Genomic DNA, 19,060 nt, shown 5'->3' with positions numbered 1-19,060 from the left:
AACAGTTGCATCTACATTCAATATAACCAGGCAGTAGATGCTCTCCTAATGATACCTTAAAGAGGTGCAAGGTAAGACGTTTAAGATTCGTGAATTATCTAATATGCCGATAATATTATAAGTCAGTCCACCTGAACAGGTCGTTTATAATGTAGCAGTTGGGAAATAGAAGTTGTCCCATAAATATTCGTAATCCTCAATAATGCTTCCCACGAGATCAAGAAGTGGTTTTCCTCTCATCTTATCCGTGAGTCCTCTCAATGTAGACCTACTAATGTCAGCATATTGCTTCCCATTTGTTAAGGAGTTACGAACTTCGTGATGTTCTCATAAAAGGCTCCCCGCATCAACCACCAGCCCATCGACCAGCCTCTTTTCTTCAGCTCCTCTCTCTCTAGGCCGGTCAGTCCGCGGAGGCCACCAGCGACTCTCTCTCGAAAGTCGGCCTTGGCTAATTGCCGTGAGCCGTATTCCATCCCAAAGCCGATCAGCCAGGGCCTCCAGCTTCGCTTATCACCACCCCATTTTTGGAGCGCAAGTGCATAGATAACCGGCCGAATGATGTGAAGAACTTCTGCTAATTGACCTTGACCAGTGACTCTGTGCAGAAGCGCTTTTGGGGGCTTGATGTCGTCTGCCGTCAAGACCTTGGATATAAGATAATTCGAAACATCGTTGACGTCGGGCAAAGAAGGTAGTGAAAGCCCAGTACGAGGCATGTTCCAACTTAAATCCGAGAGCCGTTCGCTGACCGGAGACTCCATTCCGTTCCAATCGCCGTCATCTTCTTCTAATGACCTGGGATCTATTTCACGCTCAGGTAGCGGTGGGCTGACAAGCGGGCGCGAGTTCGTGAGGCGTAGTAGGAGAAGGCGACAGATCGCCTTAACAACCTCAATAAAGACGACAACACGCCAACGGACCTTCTCGCCGCGGCGTCGCGCAACCATCTCCCATAATAGCTCCGTATATTGAATAGTCTGGAGAGTGAGAGCGACTCTTTTATATAGAGGCGATTGTGATGACCAGTACTTAGTATAGCGCATGTGCGGAGTAGGGTTTGGTCGACGAATTGTTGGCGGTAGGTTAGATATGACCCTTGATATCAAACGATCATGATATAGCGACAGTAGCTGTACTCCTGAGTGGACTAAACTCGCTTGATTAGATGCGCCCTGTGAAAGGTTGACGCAGAACAGCTTACCACATTCTGAGGGTATCTCTGAATCGCGATAGCGTCCTAGTGAGGTGAGTCTCAATCTTGAACAAGCGGAAGAAATAAGAAACTAACCTGGTATGATGTATGTTAGCGACCTCAGCGCAGACTCAACCTGTCCTACTGAGTTCGCATTCTTTGTCAAGAAGTCTTCGTACAGCGGCAACCATTTAGAGGGCTGTAGGAGGACGGCAGGAACCGGGCTTCTAAACTTCCAAGCGGCGTCCATGCTTGAATAAGCGAGGGTGCATTTAAAGCAGTTGAACTTAGAGTAGAAAAGAAAGCGATGGACAAATGTTTCGGTCACTTGGTAGGATGTTGCCAACAGGAGAGATGAGATGTGGATGGGAGCGACAGCACGTGTCGTACGCCAAGGAATGATGAAAGCCGAGGTAGGTACGGGCTGTGGTCCATTACACCACTCCGCAGATGCAAAGAGCTTGTACGGCAGCAACGCTTGTCGAGGGAAATTACTGATACCTTGAAGGCTGGCTGCTAAATCTGTACCGTCAAATCAAGCTGATCGCTGTGACTGGATGCTGTCCTTTCCCATACTCTAACGCCGGTTTCTGTTATGACGTATCCATAAGTACAATAGTTGCAGTTGAGACACAAGAGACATTGTCGGTCACTCATCTGCGAATTTCCACAGTCCACCTGGGCGCATTGCTTCTCTATAGCGCTCCTGCACCTTCTCCCTTTCCAGTCTGCCCGCCTCCTCGCGGTCCTCTTCCAGTTCCTGCGTGCCAGGCATCTCTGTGCGCCAGAATCCAGGGGGCGTTCCCGACCTGTGATGTTGATGCCTGTGCTTTCCGAATCGGTTGGCAAAGACCCTAGTCTTCGCTTCGACTAAAAGGTTATCACGGATCTTAGAGTTGAGTGTGTTTATTTTATTCATCTCCTCCCCAAGGTATTCTTCCAGAATTTCACGGTCACTTGTTGCTTTTCCAGGTACATCAAGAGGAATGCCAAAACGCGCCATGGCGGAGAACTTCTCCCCGCAACAACCGGGACGCGTGCAGCCACTGGCGTGTTTGCGCTCGTCTCTTTTCCGGACAACCTCGTCATAGGCATAATTTAAACCATTGTTGTATTCTGGGTTTATTCTGAAATTTTCAAGACCAAGTTGGTGAAGCGGCCGAGCTCTGTAAGGCTCTTCGTCGGGAATCGTTTCATTTTGGCTCAAACATCCCGGCTGAGGCTGTAATTTACCCGAATTATTCTCTGCGCCCCTCGCCTTCGGATGACGTCTTGGGGAGTCCGAAGTTGCTAGTGTTGTGGTGGATATAGCACCTGCTTCGCTACCAGTCGTCTTGAGGTTGCCTCTCACACTTTTATGTGACATGCAGCCTGGAGTGGTTGCAGAAGCGTTCGTAGTCGACTTGGTCTGCAATGTTGGGCTTGTTGGTGGTGCACCTTCGAGGAGGTTCGATAGCCGGAGTACTCTGGACGAATCTCGCGCCTTTATATCACTTTGGGGTGACTCTATAACTCTCCTCCACGGTAGCGGCCGAGTTTCATCACCATCTTCTGCTAACGAAGATATCCTCGTTATGGAACCTAAGTTTTCTGTCCGCTTCTTATTTGCCATCTGGCCAGCGCTTAGGTTCCGCAAATTGCCATCGACGGGCTGAAGTACATTCGACGCAGTTCTATTCGCCCTAGCTGTACAATTGCGGAGCGGCGCATGTCGCCCCGACGCTAATTTCAAGGTAGTTAGGGAGTTCTCTGAAGTGATATTGTAACCTTGATCACTGTAGAACCGGATCTTCTTCGTGGGGGTAACGATGGTATCACCAATATCATCCAGATCTTGGGTTCCAGACGGTCCTGGCTGAGGAGACTGAGCCATTAGAGGACTAGATGATAGAGTCTCACTCTTGACCAAGATAGGTTGTAGCGAATCGCTCTTGCCTAAGCTTCCAGAAAACGGATTGCTTTTTGATTCTGACTGCGCCGGAGCGGTGCGCTTTCGTTTCAAAGTTTCAACCACCACATTTGAACCAGCACCACCTATAGCCGGCAACTCGTCTGTCGAAGCATCTGATGGCGTGGACAGTAATTCTTGGTGTCTCTCTTGCAGTCGAATTTTGCTTGCACCATCGCACACGTCCTTCGTAATTCTGCAGCTTTGACCCCCAGTCGTCTCAGATGTAGGACTGAGAGGGCTTCCGGATGGCGCTCCTTTTTTTGGGACCCTGGCTGGGTCATTTAGTAGATTAGCTGTGGGGCTTTGGAGTTCAGGATTTCCCAGCTTCACTGATTTTGCAGAGCCTCGGTAGGGTTCAAATGACTTTCCATCAAGCACGGAGGTAGGCTCTTGACGTTGAAGTAGCGCTTTCAAGCGTGCCACCTTGGTTTTGTGGCGTTTGACTAGACCTCTAAGCTTCCCCGACGCTTGGACGATTATCGCGGCTTGCTGGTACAGTTCGATATATCTATCACTAATCCTTCTCAGATCTGCAGCGTCAAGTTCAGAGAGTGCCGTATTCCCAAGGACACGCCCTGGTTCGTATGTCTCATCTAATCGGAGCGCACTTTCGGCGGCCTTTTCAGTCTCCTCCGTGATGACCTCATCTTTTCTCAGTTGCTCTTGTAGTAGTGAAATCTCGTGCTTTAGCTTCTGAACCTCGGCCGCTGCCTTCTGGTGAGCCTGTTCAGCTTTTTCAGTTCTTTCCTCGGCATCCTTGACGCGCGCGTGGTACGTGGCGAGCTCTGCATTAAGACCAGTGTAAGCAGTATCGAAACTATGCCTCGTAGATTGAGTAAGGGACAAATGAAGTTGCTGTAGGATGTCCATTGGAAGCGCTGGCCACTGAAGACGACAATATCAAGTGCATGGTGAGTCTCGATCTAGAATACAGGACGAGAGTGGCTGATGACATAACGCGTAACCCAAGATTACGGTATCCCTTTATCGATAAGCACTCATTCCACAATGATCATCCCGGACTACCGACTACTTCACTTTGCATTACTGTGATGGACTATGGACACCACAAAATGCTCAAAAGACATCATGGCGAGTTATCCGATTCACCACCGCCAAAACGGTTGCGTGTAGTTGAAGAAGCGCGACAGGTCGATCGCCTATCTTCTCTAAGCGACGAAATCCTGCTCCATATTCTTTCTTTCCTGCCAATACCGGCACTTCTGACTTGTCAAAGGTCTGAACGTCTTCCAGCGGTACCGTCGTGGAAGTCTAACTCACACTGTGCTCTTAGTCTGTCTCGCCGGTTCTATGCTCTTACCCTGGATTCTGAGCTTTGGAAGCGACAATATTATTCAAAATGGGTACGCCCTCGTGCAAGACGATTAGCGATTTCCCGACGCACTTATTTCCCTCCATCCAAGTTCGAATATTCTCCGAGGGTGTCGACATGGCTGGACCATGGTCACCATAAGGAGGACGGAGCTACAAATTGGAAGCGACAGTATCAGCTCAGGCATAACTGGTCCAAAGGCACTTGCCGAGTGACCGAGGTCCAGATATCGCAGCCCCCTAAGCCGCCAATGTTGGCCACACTCTGTGCAGGCTATATTTTTACAGCGGATTCGCACGAGGGACTCCGGGTGTGGTCTGTGGAGAGACCAAACACTTGTAAAGCAGTCCTTAGTTTTGTGGGCCCCGAGTCGCGATCCTCGTCCTCCCCGACTGCACTCACTGCAACATGCGGTCCCGAGAAGAACTGTGTAGAAGTTGCTGTAGGGTTTGACGATGGCGTACTCAGCATATACAAACTGGATATGATGAGCTTGCGACTGAGTATGCGATTCTCTGGCACTGGATCCATTCATGGTGCCATAACAGCCATGGCCGCTTCATACCCGTACCTCATGGTCGTTTCAAAGCACATGATGCTGTCGCTATATAAATTACCGCTCGAAACCCATGCTTCGAGCTGGGAAGACGAGACACATCTTATTGCCTCCTTAAAGGCGGGTAGCATACTCGCGCCAATGTCGCTTTCTGTTCGCCTTGCGGGATCAGAGATAATCGCCTCAATAGTCTACAGTTTCCTCCACATTGGCTGCGGCTGGTCCCTAGGTATCCAGGAGTTACACTTTAATGACAATGGTCAGCAGGTTAAATCACGACTCACCACAACCGTGGATACGCAGTATGGCGTGAGTTTACATCGCTTGTCTAGCTCAACACAAAGACAAATTTCTGGCCCGGCTATGCCTTCTATATTGCATAAAGATCCACCAACCTCGATTTCATACTCCCACCCATATCTCTTGACCTCGCATGCGGATAATACACTGACCGTATTTCTTGTTGTGTCGACTTCAAGCAATTTATTTGTCAGGGGGGGACAGAGGCTATGGGGCCACACGTCGTCTGTTTCGGCCGTGCAAATAAGCGACCGAGGAAAAGCCGTTTCCGTGAGTGCGCACGGAGATGAAGTCCGGATATGGGAGCTTGAATCCTTGGTGTCATCCTTTGGCAGCCAAAGAGTCTTCCGCGGCGACAATAGCATTAAAATCAAACCCGAAAATCAACAGCGCCCACGGGACCCCGAAGGCTTAGGGTTACTCTACGGGGTGCCTCACCGTGATCACAGCCGGGCAGACTCGCCGCCTGCAAAAATGCCGCATAAAATGATTCAAGCGCGAGATTGCGTTGGATTTGACGATGAACGACTGCTCCTGCTTCGAGAGAGAGAACATGGGTCACAGCTTCTCGAACTCTACGACTTCAGATGACCCTTTTCCCACAACACGTGCTAAGAGAAGGCTGGGCCTGGTTGAACTTTCACACTTTATAAAGTTGTCTAGATACCACTCCATAGTAACGCCAGTTCTGTCCTTGCCAATCATTTGGATTATTTATTCAACAATGACTGAACCAGAAGGTCGACGGATCTTGGACGGTCTGGGGACCTTGGGACGGTCGGTTAGAAAACTCACGGCTTCGCATGAACGCCCACTGATAAATCTGTCTTTGCTCCTGACTGAAGCCTCCCTTCAACCTTGTTGATATTTGTGGAATCGGCTCTTTGAGCCTTTGTTTACGAGACAATGTCCGTCGCTCTGCGTGCTGTCACCAGCTGATCAACTATATTACCATGCCAACGTTAGAAATCATCAAAGACACCGAAGCTCGCGTCGGCTGACACTGCTCTTCTACAGGTAGCAGCATTCGAACCATGCCCCATAACCTTTTAATACGCCAGTTCGAGCACCTAAACCCTACACTTAGGTAACTCCTGAGATAATTCATATGCTGGCATCCATTTACCTGTTTGCTCTTGGTAAAGCGGCGTTAACGGGCGTTGGCCTTCCGAGTTCCGTGCGAGGAGGCGACAAAGCTTGAGAAAAGGAAGGAGTGATGAAGATGGGAATGAAACCGCTGGGATCAAAGAAATAAAGACTCGGTCTCTTTAAAGTGAGAGTTGTTAAAGCCTGGAGGTCAAGGCATTATTCTCTTGAGGAACTCAGGAACGGGGCTGCGCCTAGAAAGCCCCCCCGCACCGAGACGATTATCTCCCCGTTTATCTGCAGTCAAAGATTCTTTCCGCCCCTGCAAATCTCTTAATTTCTGCTTGAATTTTTTGCCCCTCCAACAAAATCGCTCTCTCACTCATAAAAACCTCTTTCTTCAATTTCAAATCCTTATACCAATTTTCAAAATGAGCTTTGGAGGTCGTGTTTGCTTTAACTGTGAGTTTCGATGAAAAATCTGATAGGCGACATGCCATTGGCACCCAAGTCAATCCCGCTGCATTTCTTTTCCCACACAGGATGTTCAGATCCCGGCTGTTGGGGAAGACAGAAAGAGAACAAGTGTCTTCTTCATGTCTGATCTGTTCCTCCCCTCCCAAATGCTTCAGTTTTCTGTCTGCGTCAAAAACGTACATGTCTGTTGCAAGCCTGGGGACTTGTTCTCCATACCCGCCCTTGAATTACCATAGAAGAGACCATGGACTGACATTTTATCAAATAATAGGCGGCGAGGCCACACACCAGGTAAATACAGTCTTGACCGTATTCGACTTCTTTGGTGGCGTGAGATCTCACAATGGCAACTAATAGGCCCGCGACTGCCCCAAGAAAGGAACCCCTACCTGGTATGCTCGCTATTCAGCCGCCTAAGCGCCTACTTGCTAATATCTTGTCTGTAGCTACAACTGCGGTGGTATGAGGCATCTGTTTCCCATTTCTATACCAAATTTTCTCCTAACCTAGTTTCTCTATCGCTTAGGACAAGGACATGTCAGTAAGTAAACCGGGCATAACCCTTCCATTTGCGTCTGACACAGAGGTTAATTCTTTGCATCAATCCAGGCCGTGAATGCACTGTAGCTCCCAAGGAGAAGTCCTGCTACCGTTGCGGTGCTGTCGGTCACATCTCTCGCGAATGTCCCCAAGCCGGCGAGAACGACCGCCCTGCTGGCGGTCAGGAATGCTACAAGTGTGGACGCGTCGGCCACATCGCCAGGAACTGCTCTCAGGGTGGCAGTTACGGTGGTGGCTTTGGAGGCGGCTACGGTGGTCGTCAGCAGACCTGCTACTCCTGCGGTGGTTTCGGCCACATGGCCCGTGACTGCACCCAAGGCCAGAAGTGCTACAACTGTAAGCTGCTCTGCTAGCTTCTTGCGTTTTCTCCTTTCATTTCAATGCTTCGAATTCTGACACGGTCATTACAGGTGGCGAGACAGGCCACGTTTCGCGCGACTGTCCCACAGAGGCCAAGGGTGAGCGGGTTTGCTACCAGTGCAAGCAGCCCGGCCACATTCAAAGCGCGTGCCCTAACAACTAATTGATAAATGGATAACTCATCATTATTCGTCACGCCTCAAATTGTGCAGTGAACCAGTGTACGGGGATACTCATTCGACCGTCCTCTTCATGACGATTTGCTTTATTTGCTCAACACCCCCCCCCGGCCAGGTCATAAACATTGGCCTTACGAACCTGGTTCCGAAATGACTTAAACCCGTCGGTTAACCACGATATCTATTCATGAGATATCCCTGTACTATTGAGTCATACCTTTACGACTTTCCTGCCTTGCGTGTCTCTCGGGCCACTGGAGAGGTAATCGATTTTCAAGACCGTGGGGATAGTCTCTCGGTTGCGGATGGATGGATTGATGGGATGAATGCTCTTGTGTATTGCGGAAGACTTAGGGAACAAAAATATGAACGAAAAAGAGAAAGGGAGAGTAAAATGAAGTTGAGTGGATTTGTGCGCGATGTATAGCTTTTGAGAAAAAACCAATATCTCACACCAAGGCTTTACTTCTTTCTCATTCGTACTAGTCGAGACTCGAGTGTAGTATGACTAGCTTGTGCTCGATCGCGTAAACCCGACTGATCATGGGGTTAATACATAAGCAACTCAAGTGACTTTGATTTATACTCTTATGAGCTGCAGCTACACATCATAGCTCTTTGGAACTTTGGTACATCTCCACAGAAACGTTCCTCCTCTTCCCTATTCAGACCCCATTCCTCATTAAATGGGTTGAGCGCCATACTCATCACCCTTCCGAGAATATCTCTGTCTCCGCGGCGTTCCACGCGTTCAATCACTTCCTCGAGGATCCAACCGCGGGGAACAAACTAAACAACGCAGCAATCAGTTACGCTGTTAAGAAATACTGAAAGCAAAGCAAGAGTAAAAGGGGGGGGGGGGGAAGAAGAAAGAAAGGAAACATGGCATTACACACCTTCGGATTTACCCTTTTCATAGCTTCCTGGCGTTTGGCGTCGGCGTCGGCATCAGTGCCCCAATCTTCGAGCACACGCTGGCGCCACCTGTCCAGCCATTTAGCAATGCGCTCTCGCGCGGAGTCCTCCGTGTATCCTATACCGCCATGGCCTTCGATGTGGAAGAATATGTGCGCTACATCCTTCCTTCCTGCTTCCGTTTCGAGATCAGCGACGGGAACGTTAGACAGGCGTCGAAAGAAGTGGTTGAAGTCTAGTTCTAACGCTTCTAAAGTGTCTAGAAGCTCGGAATATAGTTCCTGAAAATCTGACTCCTTCTGTGTCCGTAGGCCGAGTCGCTTGCTCATTAGGCGCTTGTACTGATTAAGGAAGACGGCTCTGTACTCGTCGCCAGTACGCTCGATGATGATTTCTGCTCGCTTGATAAGGGCTGGCGCAGCATCTTCTGTTACTCCTTGCTTCACAAAACTTTCGTCGTCAACCTGGGGCCCGGCGCCGATAAGTTCTCCAAGGCATTCGCCCAGCCTGACTAGATTCCACCAGATGACCGATGGCTGGTTCTTGTAGGAGTATCTCAGCATGTGGTCGTCGTGATTAGGGGTGTACTGTGGATCGAAGTTATCCATAAAAGCAAAGGGCCCGTAATCGAGTGAAAGTCCGTAGACTGATGTGTTGTCTGTGTTAAGGACTCCGTTCATGAAGCCATATGCCTGCCATGCGGCCACGGTTTTTGCATTGCGACGGGCGATCTCCCGATAAAGTCTAGCAAATCGGTTCTCTTCCACACCATGGTGGTCCTGGATTTTGTCCCCAGAGAGACCCCTGGGAGGATCTTCGACTGAGTCAGCCTGCTGGTCCTTACCTACTGATACTGCGCCTGGTAGTGATTCCCATCCATTAAACACATCTTCGGCAACGTACGTTGCCAACTTCCTGACCATGTCCCGGTCACCGCGCGAGTGTGGTAGGTCAAATGTCCCGAATCTAAGCCAAGACTCAGCAAATCGACAAACTATAGCGCCAGGCTCGATGCGCTCGCGCAGAACCCTTGCCTTGGGCAAGAGCGTTAGCGACAACGCTCGGGTGGTGGGGATCCCGAGCGCGTTGAGAGCTGTACATGTACGTGTTACTTATTGCAAACACATCTAGAAGTAATTGTACCATACCTTCCGACACAATGTATTCACGAATGCTAGATCGTAGCACAGCCTTCCCATCTGCGAAACGGGAGTACGGCGTCCTTCCAGCACCCTTGAGCTGGACTTCGTAGCGGACATTCGTGCTTGGGTTGGTGCTCTCAAAGAGGCTGATCGCGCGCTGCTGATGCTCAGCTTCGGTTCCTTCGTGTCTGAAGGCTAAAACTTACACCGTCTCCGAGTTGGCCAGCCCATGCACCGCTGTTTTCTGTCAATATGTTGCTTTCTTTGAGGTGCAAATAGGACGACATACAATTGCCATCCTAAAAAGAGTTAGTGGACTAGCCCTGCTTAAATACACTTAGCTTGGTCCCGGATAACATACCTCCATAGCATTGTGCCCAAGGATATACGCCTCCGTTCTCTTCGTCCCAGTAAAACTCATTTCCTGCAACTACTGCCTTGAACTGCGCCGTGTTTTCTTCTCCAGGTTTCAGTCCGAGATCTTTCATCGCCCTGGGGCTGACTCCCAAAAGCTCGGGATCCTCGGTTGTTTCAGGGCGGACGAAGGTGAAAGCCGCACCTTTCACTGTCCGCGGGTAGAGTCTCTCCCTTTGCGCTTTGTGAGATGCTTCAGGCGTGTCAAAGGCTGGATCTGGGGGAAGTTTTGACGTGAATACATTTGACTTGGGAAGCTCCGCCAGTGAAAGACCAGCACCCATGTCTGCTTTGGAGAATTGGGAAGCCATTTTACCTAGACGGCTCCGGAGGATTTGCGACTGTGAGAATGCGGCACGAAAAGACATATAACCAAAAAATACTGAGAAGTAACTAGAGAAGTGGGAGGCACAGCAAGCGTTCCCAGCTAGACAAAGCGCAGGCTGTTGATTACTGATTGTAAGTCAGTCGCCTCCTACTCCGTTACTAATAAGTTTGAGTCGAGATGCCGCGCTCGGGTTATCAACCAACCCCAAGAGTGACATCATAACAAGCTCAGTATGAACTCCTAGCTTCTACTAATGTTCGCATTGGAAGATGTACAAGCGCTCTCAGGATACCAGCTAGGCACAGACAGTTGTAAACCAGTCGCTCAGATCACAATTTTCAGGGGAGACCGAATAAACCTGGGATAGACGCCCCAGGTGATAATAGGCAGGTCGATAATACTGTGCCCCGCACTTTCTGCCGTACCTTCACAGCTCTACCCTTTACGGAGTCTAATGTCCAACTTGAAGTACTATGGTGACTAGGACTGAGGAGTCCAGAACATGAAATGTCCGGTACTTGGGAGGTGGACGGAACAGTGCCGCTCTGGCTCGCAATTGAGATCATCTCGCACAGTACTCCGTGATCCGGCCCGGAGCCAAGCCCATCATTGTAGACATAAAAAGGTTGGGACGCCTCCACATCATTCACAGATCTGCGGTACACCTCGGAGTGGTATAGCCGAGGACTTCCAGGATCTCAGAGTCGTCATTTAGCGGTCCCTCGAAGCACTATGGTCCCAACGTCAATTCCCACCACCCAATTGAAAGACGGAACTTCAATTCCTGTGGTAAGTAGACTCAGTCTTCGCTAGTACCCCTTAACTAACTTGAATCCATATTGGATATGGAACCGGCACTGCTTGGTTCAAAAAGAAAGGAGATACTAGCATCAATCGTGACTTGGTCGAATCGATCAAAACGGCCATCAGGTTAGGATATCATCACTTGGATAGTGCCGAGGTTTACGGCACTGAGCGGGAATTGGGCGTTGCGATTAAAGAATGCGGTGTCCCGCGAGAGCAATTATTCGTGACAACCAAGGTGAACCAGAACATTGCGAATATTCCCAAGGCTCTAGAAGACAGCCTAGAGAAGCTCCAGTTAAGCTATGTTGATCTGTACGTGTTGCTCCTCTCGTCGCTGTTCCACAAATTGACCATGAACCGCCTTTGTTTCCAGTTACTTGATCCACCAGCCTTTCTTCGCCAAATCTCCAACTGAGCTTCAAGATGCGTGGGCGGCTATGGAGAAAGTGAAGGAAGCAGGCAAAGCCCGAGCGATTGGAGTGTCTAACTTTCTAGAGAGCCACTTAGAAACGATTCTGGAGTCTGCGAGGATCCCGCCAGCAATCAATCAGATCGAATATCACCCTTATCTGCAGCATGGCTCTCTCGTCCCATATCACGAGAGGAAGGGTATCGCGATAGCCAGTTATGGGCCACTCACGCCGGTTACTCGAGCCAAAGGGGGTCCGTTGGATCCGTTGCTGTCGGAACTGGCTGACAAGTATGGCGTTGGCGAAGGAGAGATCCTTCTGAGATGGTCCCTTTACCGTGGCGCCGTAGCCATCACAACCAGTGGAAAGGAATCTCGCCTAAGCACATACCTGAATATCTTTAAATTCCAATTAACGCATGAAGAAGTGCACAAAATCTCCCGGATTGGCGGTCAAAAGCATTATAGGGGCTTTTGGTCTGACAAATTCGCGGCCGATGATCGGTCATAGCCAGGAGATTTGTACGACGCTGACCTTATAGAGACATTGGGTGCATGAGTCAATCCCACACTTATGATCAATCCGCGTTGCACAACATTCAATGAATCTGATCGCTGTCTTGTACCGGGCGACTTTTCACTTACTATTCCGTACTATTCCGTAAAGTGTAGAGCATTATTGCCAATAAGGAGCAGGATACGCGATCGAAGAGAAATGAGCGGAAAGCAGCCGCAGCAGTTGGGACATCCAAACATGCAAGACCTTCTGTCTCTCTGTGACAGCGATGGGCGTTTGAAACAGAAGGTGGCACAGGCAGGAGTGCCTTTCCAGCTCCTCGGGGCCGAACAAGGATGAACCGCTACCTAAGGCGCTGCCAAGCCCTCCGCTTAACCTGAGTCCCTCGCTCTCCCGCTGTCCTTCTCTTACCTAGCCACACCCTCTGAGGGAGTCGCCATCTCTTCGTTTCATGTCTTCTTATTACCATTGCTTCTTTACTCTTTTTCTCGGCCTTATATTTATGAGCATTTTTCCGCATACGTACCCCGCCGGAGGAGGCTCCAGTTCCTCAATGGCCCCAGGCGTTCCCGAATAGCTTCACGATCTCACCACTATTCCCTGGCAGATTGTTGCCGACCGCATTTGCAAGCGGCGCGCATTTTCGTATTTACCTGCCAGATACGTATCCTCGAGACTTGGAATTGCTTCAAGCAGGCATTACAACCCTTGCTACCGGCTTCGGAATCGGCTGACTTTCTCCACGCCTGTTTGATGCGATGAGATCCAACCTGCGATACAATTACCTGATTGCTGATCCCGCAACCACTACAACAGTACTATTCACTATAAAGCTTGAATGGGGGGAGGGGGGAAAGCGACTTGAATAGACGTTCTGCATCCTCTGTCTGCCTCAGCTCGCTGCGTTAATCGTTCTCCTTTATAGTGTGTGAAAACGACGATACGCAAACTACATCTAGCTCATTGCAATTCTGAACGATCGGACTCGTTGATATATTCAAAAAGCGGTCGCCATACAAATTGTTTCAGAGTCTCGGTGGAGTTCCTTACCTTATACTTCGCCGCGGTGTTCGTCCGTCACCAGGAAGACGGCAATGTCGTCTCGCTCTATCGACGACTCTGTAAGACCTTCAGCATTCACTTGTGGAAAATCGACGCACTTTGAAAAAGACCTGGTTGATTGGCGACTGAAGCGTCTTCGTGAAGACGTTCTTCCTATCTATCCTTTTCTCCTCACTGTGCCCACTGATGTGCCCTTTCGACTCGGTAGCCGCTTTGTCAACAATTGGGCAGTGAGTGATGAGGGGCCATTCAATCCCGAGGAGCAGCAATTACAGTATATGACATTCTTAACCCACGACGAAAGCGATTCTCTACTGGTGGCTGTGGGTGATTGGTCTGACGCCTCAGGGAGCGTGATGGCTGATCCACGTTCGCGGCCTCAGAGTGCCATTAGTACACCAACCAGCAACTCAGGCAAAAAGAAAATCAGCCTACATGATTATAGGCATAAGAGGAAGAACGGTACTTCGCCTTCACCCTTGAGTCAAGAAGCTCCTGGCCAACAGAGCGCCTTTACGCTTCATATTGCCAATCATAATCAAACTCCCAAACATATTCCCACTAGTGACAACCGTCAAAGACAGCCTAAGACGCATCCATCCTCAAACCTCGCCGCCCAAGTGCACAACGAGCATGTAGACAGGAAGCGCCTGTCCGATCGGGACCATGATCGCCGCGGCCTGCAGGCCAAAGACAGCGCGCCGGCAAAGAGACGGAAGCTATCGCATGAGCCTCCAACGCCTCCTTCCAAAGCAGAAATCTCAAATGGGAACGGGCTGCCCGAACTTCTGTCACCAACCCTACCTCCAACTTCGAGCACTCCGCGATTACCACGACTTCTTTCTCCTACTTTGCCACCAGATCTTGAAAGGGAACTGGCTAGGCTCGGCGATGAACCTTTAGCGTCGGACTCTCAACCGGAGTCCACTGTGACTAGCGACACCGTTAGGTTGAAAGCATGGAAGGGAAAATCGTCCGCGCGCGGCATCTCACAGTTGGAATCAACAAGTGCGACTATTAACCCGAACCTTTCGGGCAAGTCACCACGCTTAGTGTCTGAAAAGACCGCAACAAAAGATACAGACAAAACAAGCCTCAGTTCTCACACAGTTGCAAGTGCCGATTCAAAGGCCCAAGTGAGTTGTAGACCATCACAGCAATTGAGTACCAAATCTGTCCAACCTTTCTCGTCGGGACCTCGACTAGTTGTGAAATTGAAATATGGAAGGTCAAATAGAAAGCGCGTTGAAGCCCTCCTCAAATTCACTGGTAAGAGGAAGCTTTCCCGTCAAAGCTCACCCTTGCCCGATGCAGCCGAGCGTGGACTGGCTCATTCTATGAGATCTGATCAGCCAAGGGTTTCGGTATCTACTCAGGCCAACAAGTCTTTTCAATCAACTGCCAAGTCGAAGACTGCGGCGGGCAACCAGGCAAATTCGTCCCTAAAAGACCGCCCGAAAGAGCCACGGTTAGCTGGCGCTGAGAAACCACAAACCCCGGGGTTGAGTCAAACACAACAGGAGAAAGCAGGGCCAGTAACAATAACGCCGGGGAAAGAGCCTAAGTACTCAACCCGACAGGAACTGCCTAGCATTGATGGGAAAGGGCATTCTCATCCACCCTATCGAAAACAGCCCGCGGATTACTCTCTTTCAAGCGCGACTACGCTTTCACCGTCTCAACCAAATAGCGCTGATAAGAGTGGTGAGCGCCGGGCTTGGAAGGAAGAGTATCAGAAATACGGAAATCTGGGCCGAGAATTGAAACATGCCGCTGATCGACACACGGCCAAAGACAAAGTCGCAAGTAACGATGAAAAGCTTGCTGCAGCTACGGCAATTGAGGCTATCATCTGTTTCGTACTTGCTTTCATTGCGGAGGACCAGTCCAAGGCGATTTCGCGTCAAATCGGCGATTCCTCGACTTGGTTGTCTATCATCGCTTATTGGCGGGTTGTCAAAAAAAATAGCATTCCCTATCCACCACTTCACAGCCTCTGTCTCATCCTCGGTGCTGTCTCTTACGATGCCATCCATGCTCTCGACTTAGAACGCCTGGCTGTCACACCGGTGCCAGGGGAGCACACTCCGGTTCCCACGCCGGCAAATGACGGACAACCCGTTAACTCGGAGGAGAGTAAACGAAGCTTGAAAGATTTTCTAGAGCTGAAAAATAGACTCCCAGAGTGTTATAGAGAGTCTCAAAAGTTGTGGTCTGATGGCTTTCGCGGCCTCTCAGAAGACATCCTCGCCCGCGAATTCCCAGAAACTTGGTCGAAGCGCGCTAGGACTTACTCCGAACAGGGCAAGAAGCGGTTGAAACCCGGGGAATATTCCGGTGAGATATATTTGCCGCTTGGGAAAGCCAGCACGCCTCTTGAAATAGTACGATTTAGCTGCGCTCTTCTGAGAGAATGGTGCTCGAAGGAAAAAATCAACTGGCGGAGCAAGCTCGATTTATAGCCGCTTACTTCCACCTCATGATGAAATGCCCTGCATGATATCACTAGTTCGATAGGATCGTCGCCCTCTCTTTTCTCTACAAACTATTGACACGAGGATGGCTTTTTCTGCTGCCGTGCTCTACGCTGGCGTCCGGAGTAAATTGATACTTATATGAATGGTTGCAGGCGACAAGATATGATTTATTCATATCTCCGTTCATTTTCTTTTGCCTCGTGTTGTTGCCATTTTCCTTTGATACCACGGGTTCACAGATTTGCTTCATATTTCATCTGTTGTCCATAGCGATTGAGCGTATCCTAATACTATTTTGTTCTTAACAGTTCAATACAATCCTATTCGTAAACACCGTTGATTGACGAGAACGCTGGAAAGAGAGAGGCTTGGTGGTACTCAACATGAGGGCTAAACAAACAGCTGCTTGTAAACACGGTAAAGATGGCCAATGTACTTCGTATCGTTCAACGAGTACAGCATTAGGAATCAGAGAGCATTAGGGCTACACAGAATAACGAACTTCGGGATTCGGTTCCTGACCGAATAACCAACCAGCTTCACGACAGTATCTTGCTTCTCTGCCGTAGGTTCCAACTTCACTACTCCAGCAGATGATGGATGCATCCACGATGTCTGCGACCACCCCTTCGATTGCACCAAGAACGCTCCAGCCGATTGCCCCTGCAATCAAACCGACGATATAAGCGTATATGCTGCCGCGTATCACTCCATGGTCCGTCGGCACTCTAAAGCTCCTAGCAGTGCTAACCCATCCTCCGAATCCAAGGGCAATAGACATCATAAGGCGGACAGCGTGAAGTATCAGTTTTGATAGCTTATATGGAAGAAGATGGTAATGATTTACGCCAGACCGAGAGAACGATTTCGGATGTAATGACGAGGTCGCTACCGACGGTGAGAGGTTCGTCATCTGAGTGAGGCCACGTGCAGAAAGGGAGAGAGGCTGAGAATGAATTGCAGCATAGGTGAGCGTAAGAGAATCCGTAAGAGCGGTGATCGGAGTGGGAACAAAAGCATAAGCAAACAAACTCAAAATTGAGGCAACTCGTCTGGGGAGTATCAGGAAGGGCATCCGAATGAGCAACGCTGTAAGTCGAGATAAGCAAATCGTACCAAACAACGCCGTCAATGAGTGGACTGTGGCCGCCTGGACTATCTGCTTGGAGGTTGGGGCTGGATTTGCAAGCCGATGGAAATACCATTGGCTTACTGTTGCTGCAGTAACTGCTCGCTGAATCCCTGCGATGACACCAAGAGACCACAGATAAACAAGAACGAAGAAAACCCCCAGCCACCAGCTGCTGACGTTGATAATGAATGAATTCGGCTGGGCCATATGGCCCCCAAGGAAAACCCGAGTAAACATTAGCATCCATACCCATGTCCAAGAGAGGATGAGAACGAGATTTCCGAGGCCAAGAAGTAAAAGCTCTGCATTTGCGGCCAGGATCCGACACGCAAATTCGAGGATTCCAATTGCCTTCCCTATAGCATGACGGCTCCGTATAACGTTATAGACCCAAGCGGTACCCATAATGAACGGGACGAACGATCCAAATCGCATAACTTTGTCTTGAACAGTTGCGGTATTGCGGAAGCTTGAAACGAAAGCGTACAAGGAAAATGAATAGAGGATGACGGGGACAACGAATATTATTGCGTAAACCAAGAGGCGAACGTATGACCGTAGAAGGGCAAGCCATATTAAGGAAACGAAAACCGAGACCAAGGTATAAATGCCGAGACGGTAAAAAGAGCCATGAACAGTCAAATATATCGTATCGCCCCAAGTGGTCTTGTCCGCGGGAGGCGGAGAGGTGTGTAGGTACACAAGGAACGATGTAGCGAAGAGGCAGGCCAAGCATATCATGAATAGGTGGGCCCAGAAAACATCGAGGCTCGAAGAATCGAACCTCCCAAGATGAGCGGACGCTTGACGGGAGATAGCAGCATTTGGTTGCTGCAGCTCCTCTAATAGCGGTTGCTCACTTTCCTCATGAGGCATAGGTAATGAATTCAACCCAAGGTTACTCATTTGAGGTAGTTCTCGAAATTGCTGCACCGATGGTGGTTTATCGTCCTCAATTTCCGATGGGTCATCATCGTCCAAACGATAGCGAGACTTCAGAGTGTCTTCAAGGCGAACATCGACCAAGTTACCCTTCGTCCCACTGCAGCTATCACGAAGAACGTCTTCTTCGCTATCAGCTGCCTCAGCCACTGTGTTCGGAATCTTCCACTTGTCAGATTTGGCAGCCTGCCATGAGCCCTCCACTTCCCTCTCGGGCCATTCTTCTGATTTGTTTGGAGCCTTTTGATGGCTGGCATCCAGAGAGTGGCTGCTATCCTCTCCAGTCTCTGAATCTTTCAGGTGGCTGCTGCCAAAATGCCGCCTTGACTTTTGAAGAGCATAGAAATCTGCTATTTCCCGCTCATGTTCGGCCTCTTCATCCTCTTCATGAAAGTCCTCAGTGGCGCTGTGAAAAAGAGGCGCTTGCTGGGCTAGATACCGCGATCCGAAAGCAAAGTTGGAGAATTGGGAAGTCCCGGGCTGATATGGGTCGACCGATTTTCTATTCAAAAAAGAACGGGAGGAAATATAGCGGGAGTTTCCGGGTTGCTGTGTTATGCGATCCCAATCCTTCCTACATCTGTCATCAGAGCGAGAGACAATGCGAGATTGCGACTGGGCGAGAAAGCGTGAGGCATCTACGTGCTTGGCGTGAGCTATGTAGCACTGATATCCAAAAGAGCTAAACTGAGTGACTTACATTCAGAGAACATCCTATATCCCACTAGGAAGAGATACGGCAGTGCTTTCAGGTCTCCTTGGCTCTCGGATTAATAGCTTATCGCTGCTTAAGATGGAGCGGTGAGCAACTATGAAAGATGTCTAAGAATGTAGTGCTACAACGGAGACGCACTTGAAAAGACTATTTGAAGAATTTCTAGCCAAGTAGATGGTAAGCTATAGGTGTGAGGGAGGAT

General features: G+C 49.6%; 7 protein-coding genes across 7 annotated transcripts; 3 read left to right on the top strand and 4 right to left on the bottom strand.

Annotated features, from left to right (window-relative positions):
* Window positions 1–43: 43 nt before the first annotated feature.
* BDW70DRAFT_47020 (peroxisomal membrane protein PEX16) lies at window positions 44–1,644 on the bottom strand. The gene is made up of 4 exons (XM_073744083.1): window positions 1,292–1,644; window positions 1,205–1,240; window positions 316–1,150; window positions 44–268 (listed from the first exon to the last, which is right to left on the bottom strand). The coding sequence occupies exons 1-4, from the start codon at window positions 1,443–1,445 to the stop codon at window positions 145–147; spliced, it is 1,149 nt and encodes a 382-aa protein (XP_073596218.1). The 5' UTR covers window positions 1,446–1,644; the 3' UTR covers window positions 44–144.
* BDW70DRAFT_47019 (DNA repair protein endonuclease SAE2/CtIP C-terminus-domain-containing protein) lies at window positions 1,645–4,074 on the bottom strand. The gene has a single exon (XM_073744082.1). The coding sequence runs from the start codon at window positions 4,014–4,016 to the stop codon at window positions 1,845–1,847; it is 2,172 nt and encodes a 723-aa protein (XP_073596217.1). The 5' UTR covers window positions 4,017–4,074; the 3' UTR covers window positions 1,645–1,844.
* Window positions 4,075–4,178: 104 nt separating this feature from the next.
* BDW70DRAFT_47015 (WD domain protein) lies at window positions 4,179–6,424 on the top strand. The gene is made up of 3 exons (XM_073744081.1): window positions 4,179–4,383; window positions 4,441–6,352; window positions 6,423–6,424. The coding sequence occupies exons 1-2, from the start codon at window positions 4,199–4,201 to the stop codon at window positions 5,924–5,926; spliced, it is 1,671 nt and encodes a 556-aa protein (XP_073596216.1). The 5' UTR covers window positions 4,179–4,198; the 3' UTR covers window positions 5,927–6,352; window positions 6,423–6,424.
* A 2,162-nt stretch (window positions 6,425–8,586) lies between these two features.
* BDW70DRAFT_159667 (YdiU domain protein) lies at window positions 8,587–10,780 on the bottom strand (the record flags this gene model as incomplete). Its single annotated transcript, XM_073740728.1, has 6 exons — window positions 8,587–8,787; window positions 8,895–10,006; window positions 10,062–10,212; window positions 10,262–10,292; window positions 10,345–10,354; window positions 10,417–10,780. The coding sequence occupies 6 exons, from the start codon at window positions 10,778–10,780 to the stop codon at window positions 8,587–8,589; spliced, it is 1,869 nt and encodes a 622-aa protein (XP_073596215.1).
* A 749-nt stretch (window positions 10,781–11,529) lies between these two features.
* Window positions 11,530–12,591, top strand: BDW70DRAFT_167949 (aldo/keto reductase; the record flags this gene model as incomplete). Its single annotated transcript, XM_073742342.1, has 3 exons — window positions 11,530–11,586; window positions 11,672–11,916; window positions 11,978–12,591. The coding sequence occupies 3 exons, from the start codon at window positions 11,530–11,532 to the stop codon at window positions 12,522–12,524; spliced, it is 849 nt and encodes a 282-aa protein (XP_073596214.1). The 3' UTR covers window positions 12,525–12,591.
* Window positions 12,592–12,959: 368 nt separating this feature from the next.
* BDW70DRAFT_135605 (uncharacterized protein) lies at window positions 12,960–16,288 on the top strand. Its single transcript, XM_073736719.1, has one exon. The coding sequence runs from the start codon at window positions 13,625–13,627 to the stop codon at window positions 16,052–16,054; it is 2,430 nt and encodes an 809-aa protein (XP_073596213.1). The 5' UTR covers window positions 12,960–13,624; the 3' UTR covers window positions 16,055–16,288.
* Window positions 16,289–16,380: 92 nt separating this feature from the next.
* Window positions 16,381–18,948, bottom strand: BDW70DRAFT_46907 (uncharacterized protein). Its single transcript, XM_073744080.1, has 2 exons — window positions 18,844–18,948; window positions 16,381–18,781 (listed from the first exon to the last, which is right to left on the bottom strand). Exons 1-2 carry the CDS (start codon window positions 18,854–18,856, stop codon window positions 16,554–16,556), a joined length of 2,241 nt encoding a protein of 746 aa, XP_073596212.1. The 5' UTR covers window positions 18,857–18,948; the 3' UTR covers window positions 16,381–16,553.
* Window positions 18,949–19,060: the final 112 nt, after the last annotated feature.

Source organism: Aspergillus foveolatus (assembly GCF_047715535.1).
Source record: "Aspergillus foveolatus strain CBS 279.81 unplaced genomic scaffold BDW70scaffold_22, whole genome shotgun sequence".
Lineage (NCBI taxonomy): Eukaryota > Fungi > Ascomycota > Eurotiomycetes > Eurotiales > Aspergillaceae > Aspergillus > Aspergillus foveolatus.
This window is presented reverse-complemented; position numbering and strand designations above follow the sequence as displayed.

Excerpts from the sequence above, each read along its gene's own strand:
- BDW70DRAFT_135605 (XM_073736719.1), top strand. The coding sequence starts at position 13,625 with ATGTCGTCTCGCTCTATCGACGACTCTGTAAGACCTTCAGCATTCACT.
- BDW70DRAFT_47019 (XM_073744082.1), bottom strand. The coding sequence starts at position 4,016 with ATGGACATCCTACAGCAACTTCATTTGTCCCTTACTCAATCTACGAGG.
- BDW70DRAFT_47015 (XM_073744081.1), top strand. The coding sequence starts at position 4,199 with ATGGACTATGGACACCACAAAATGCTCAAAAGACATCATGGCGAGTTA. Across the intron at positions 4,384-4,440 it reads GCACTTCTGACTTGTCAAAG|TCTGTCTCGCCGGTTCTATG; the intron begins GTCTGAACGTCT and ends CTGTGCTCTTAG.
- BDW70DRAFT_47020 (XM_073744083.1), bottom strand. The coding sequence starts at position 1,445 with ATGGACGCCGCTTGGAAGTTTAGAAGCCCGGTTCCTGCCGTCCTCCTA. Across the intron at positions 1,151-1,204 it reads AGAGATACCCTCAGAATGTG|TCCACTCAGGAGTACAGCTA; the intron begins GTAAGCTGTTCT and ends AAGCGAGTTTAG. Across the intron at positions 269-315 it reads TTTTATGAGAACATCACGAA|GTCTACATTGAGAGGACTCA; the intron begins GTTCGTAACTCC and ends TGACATTAGTAG.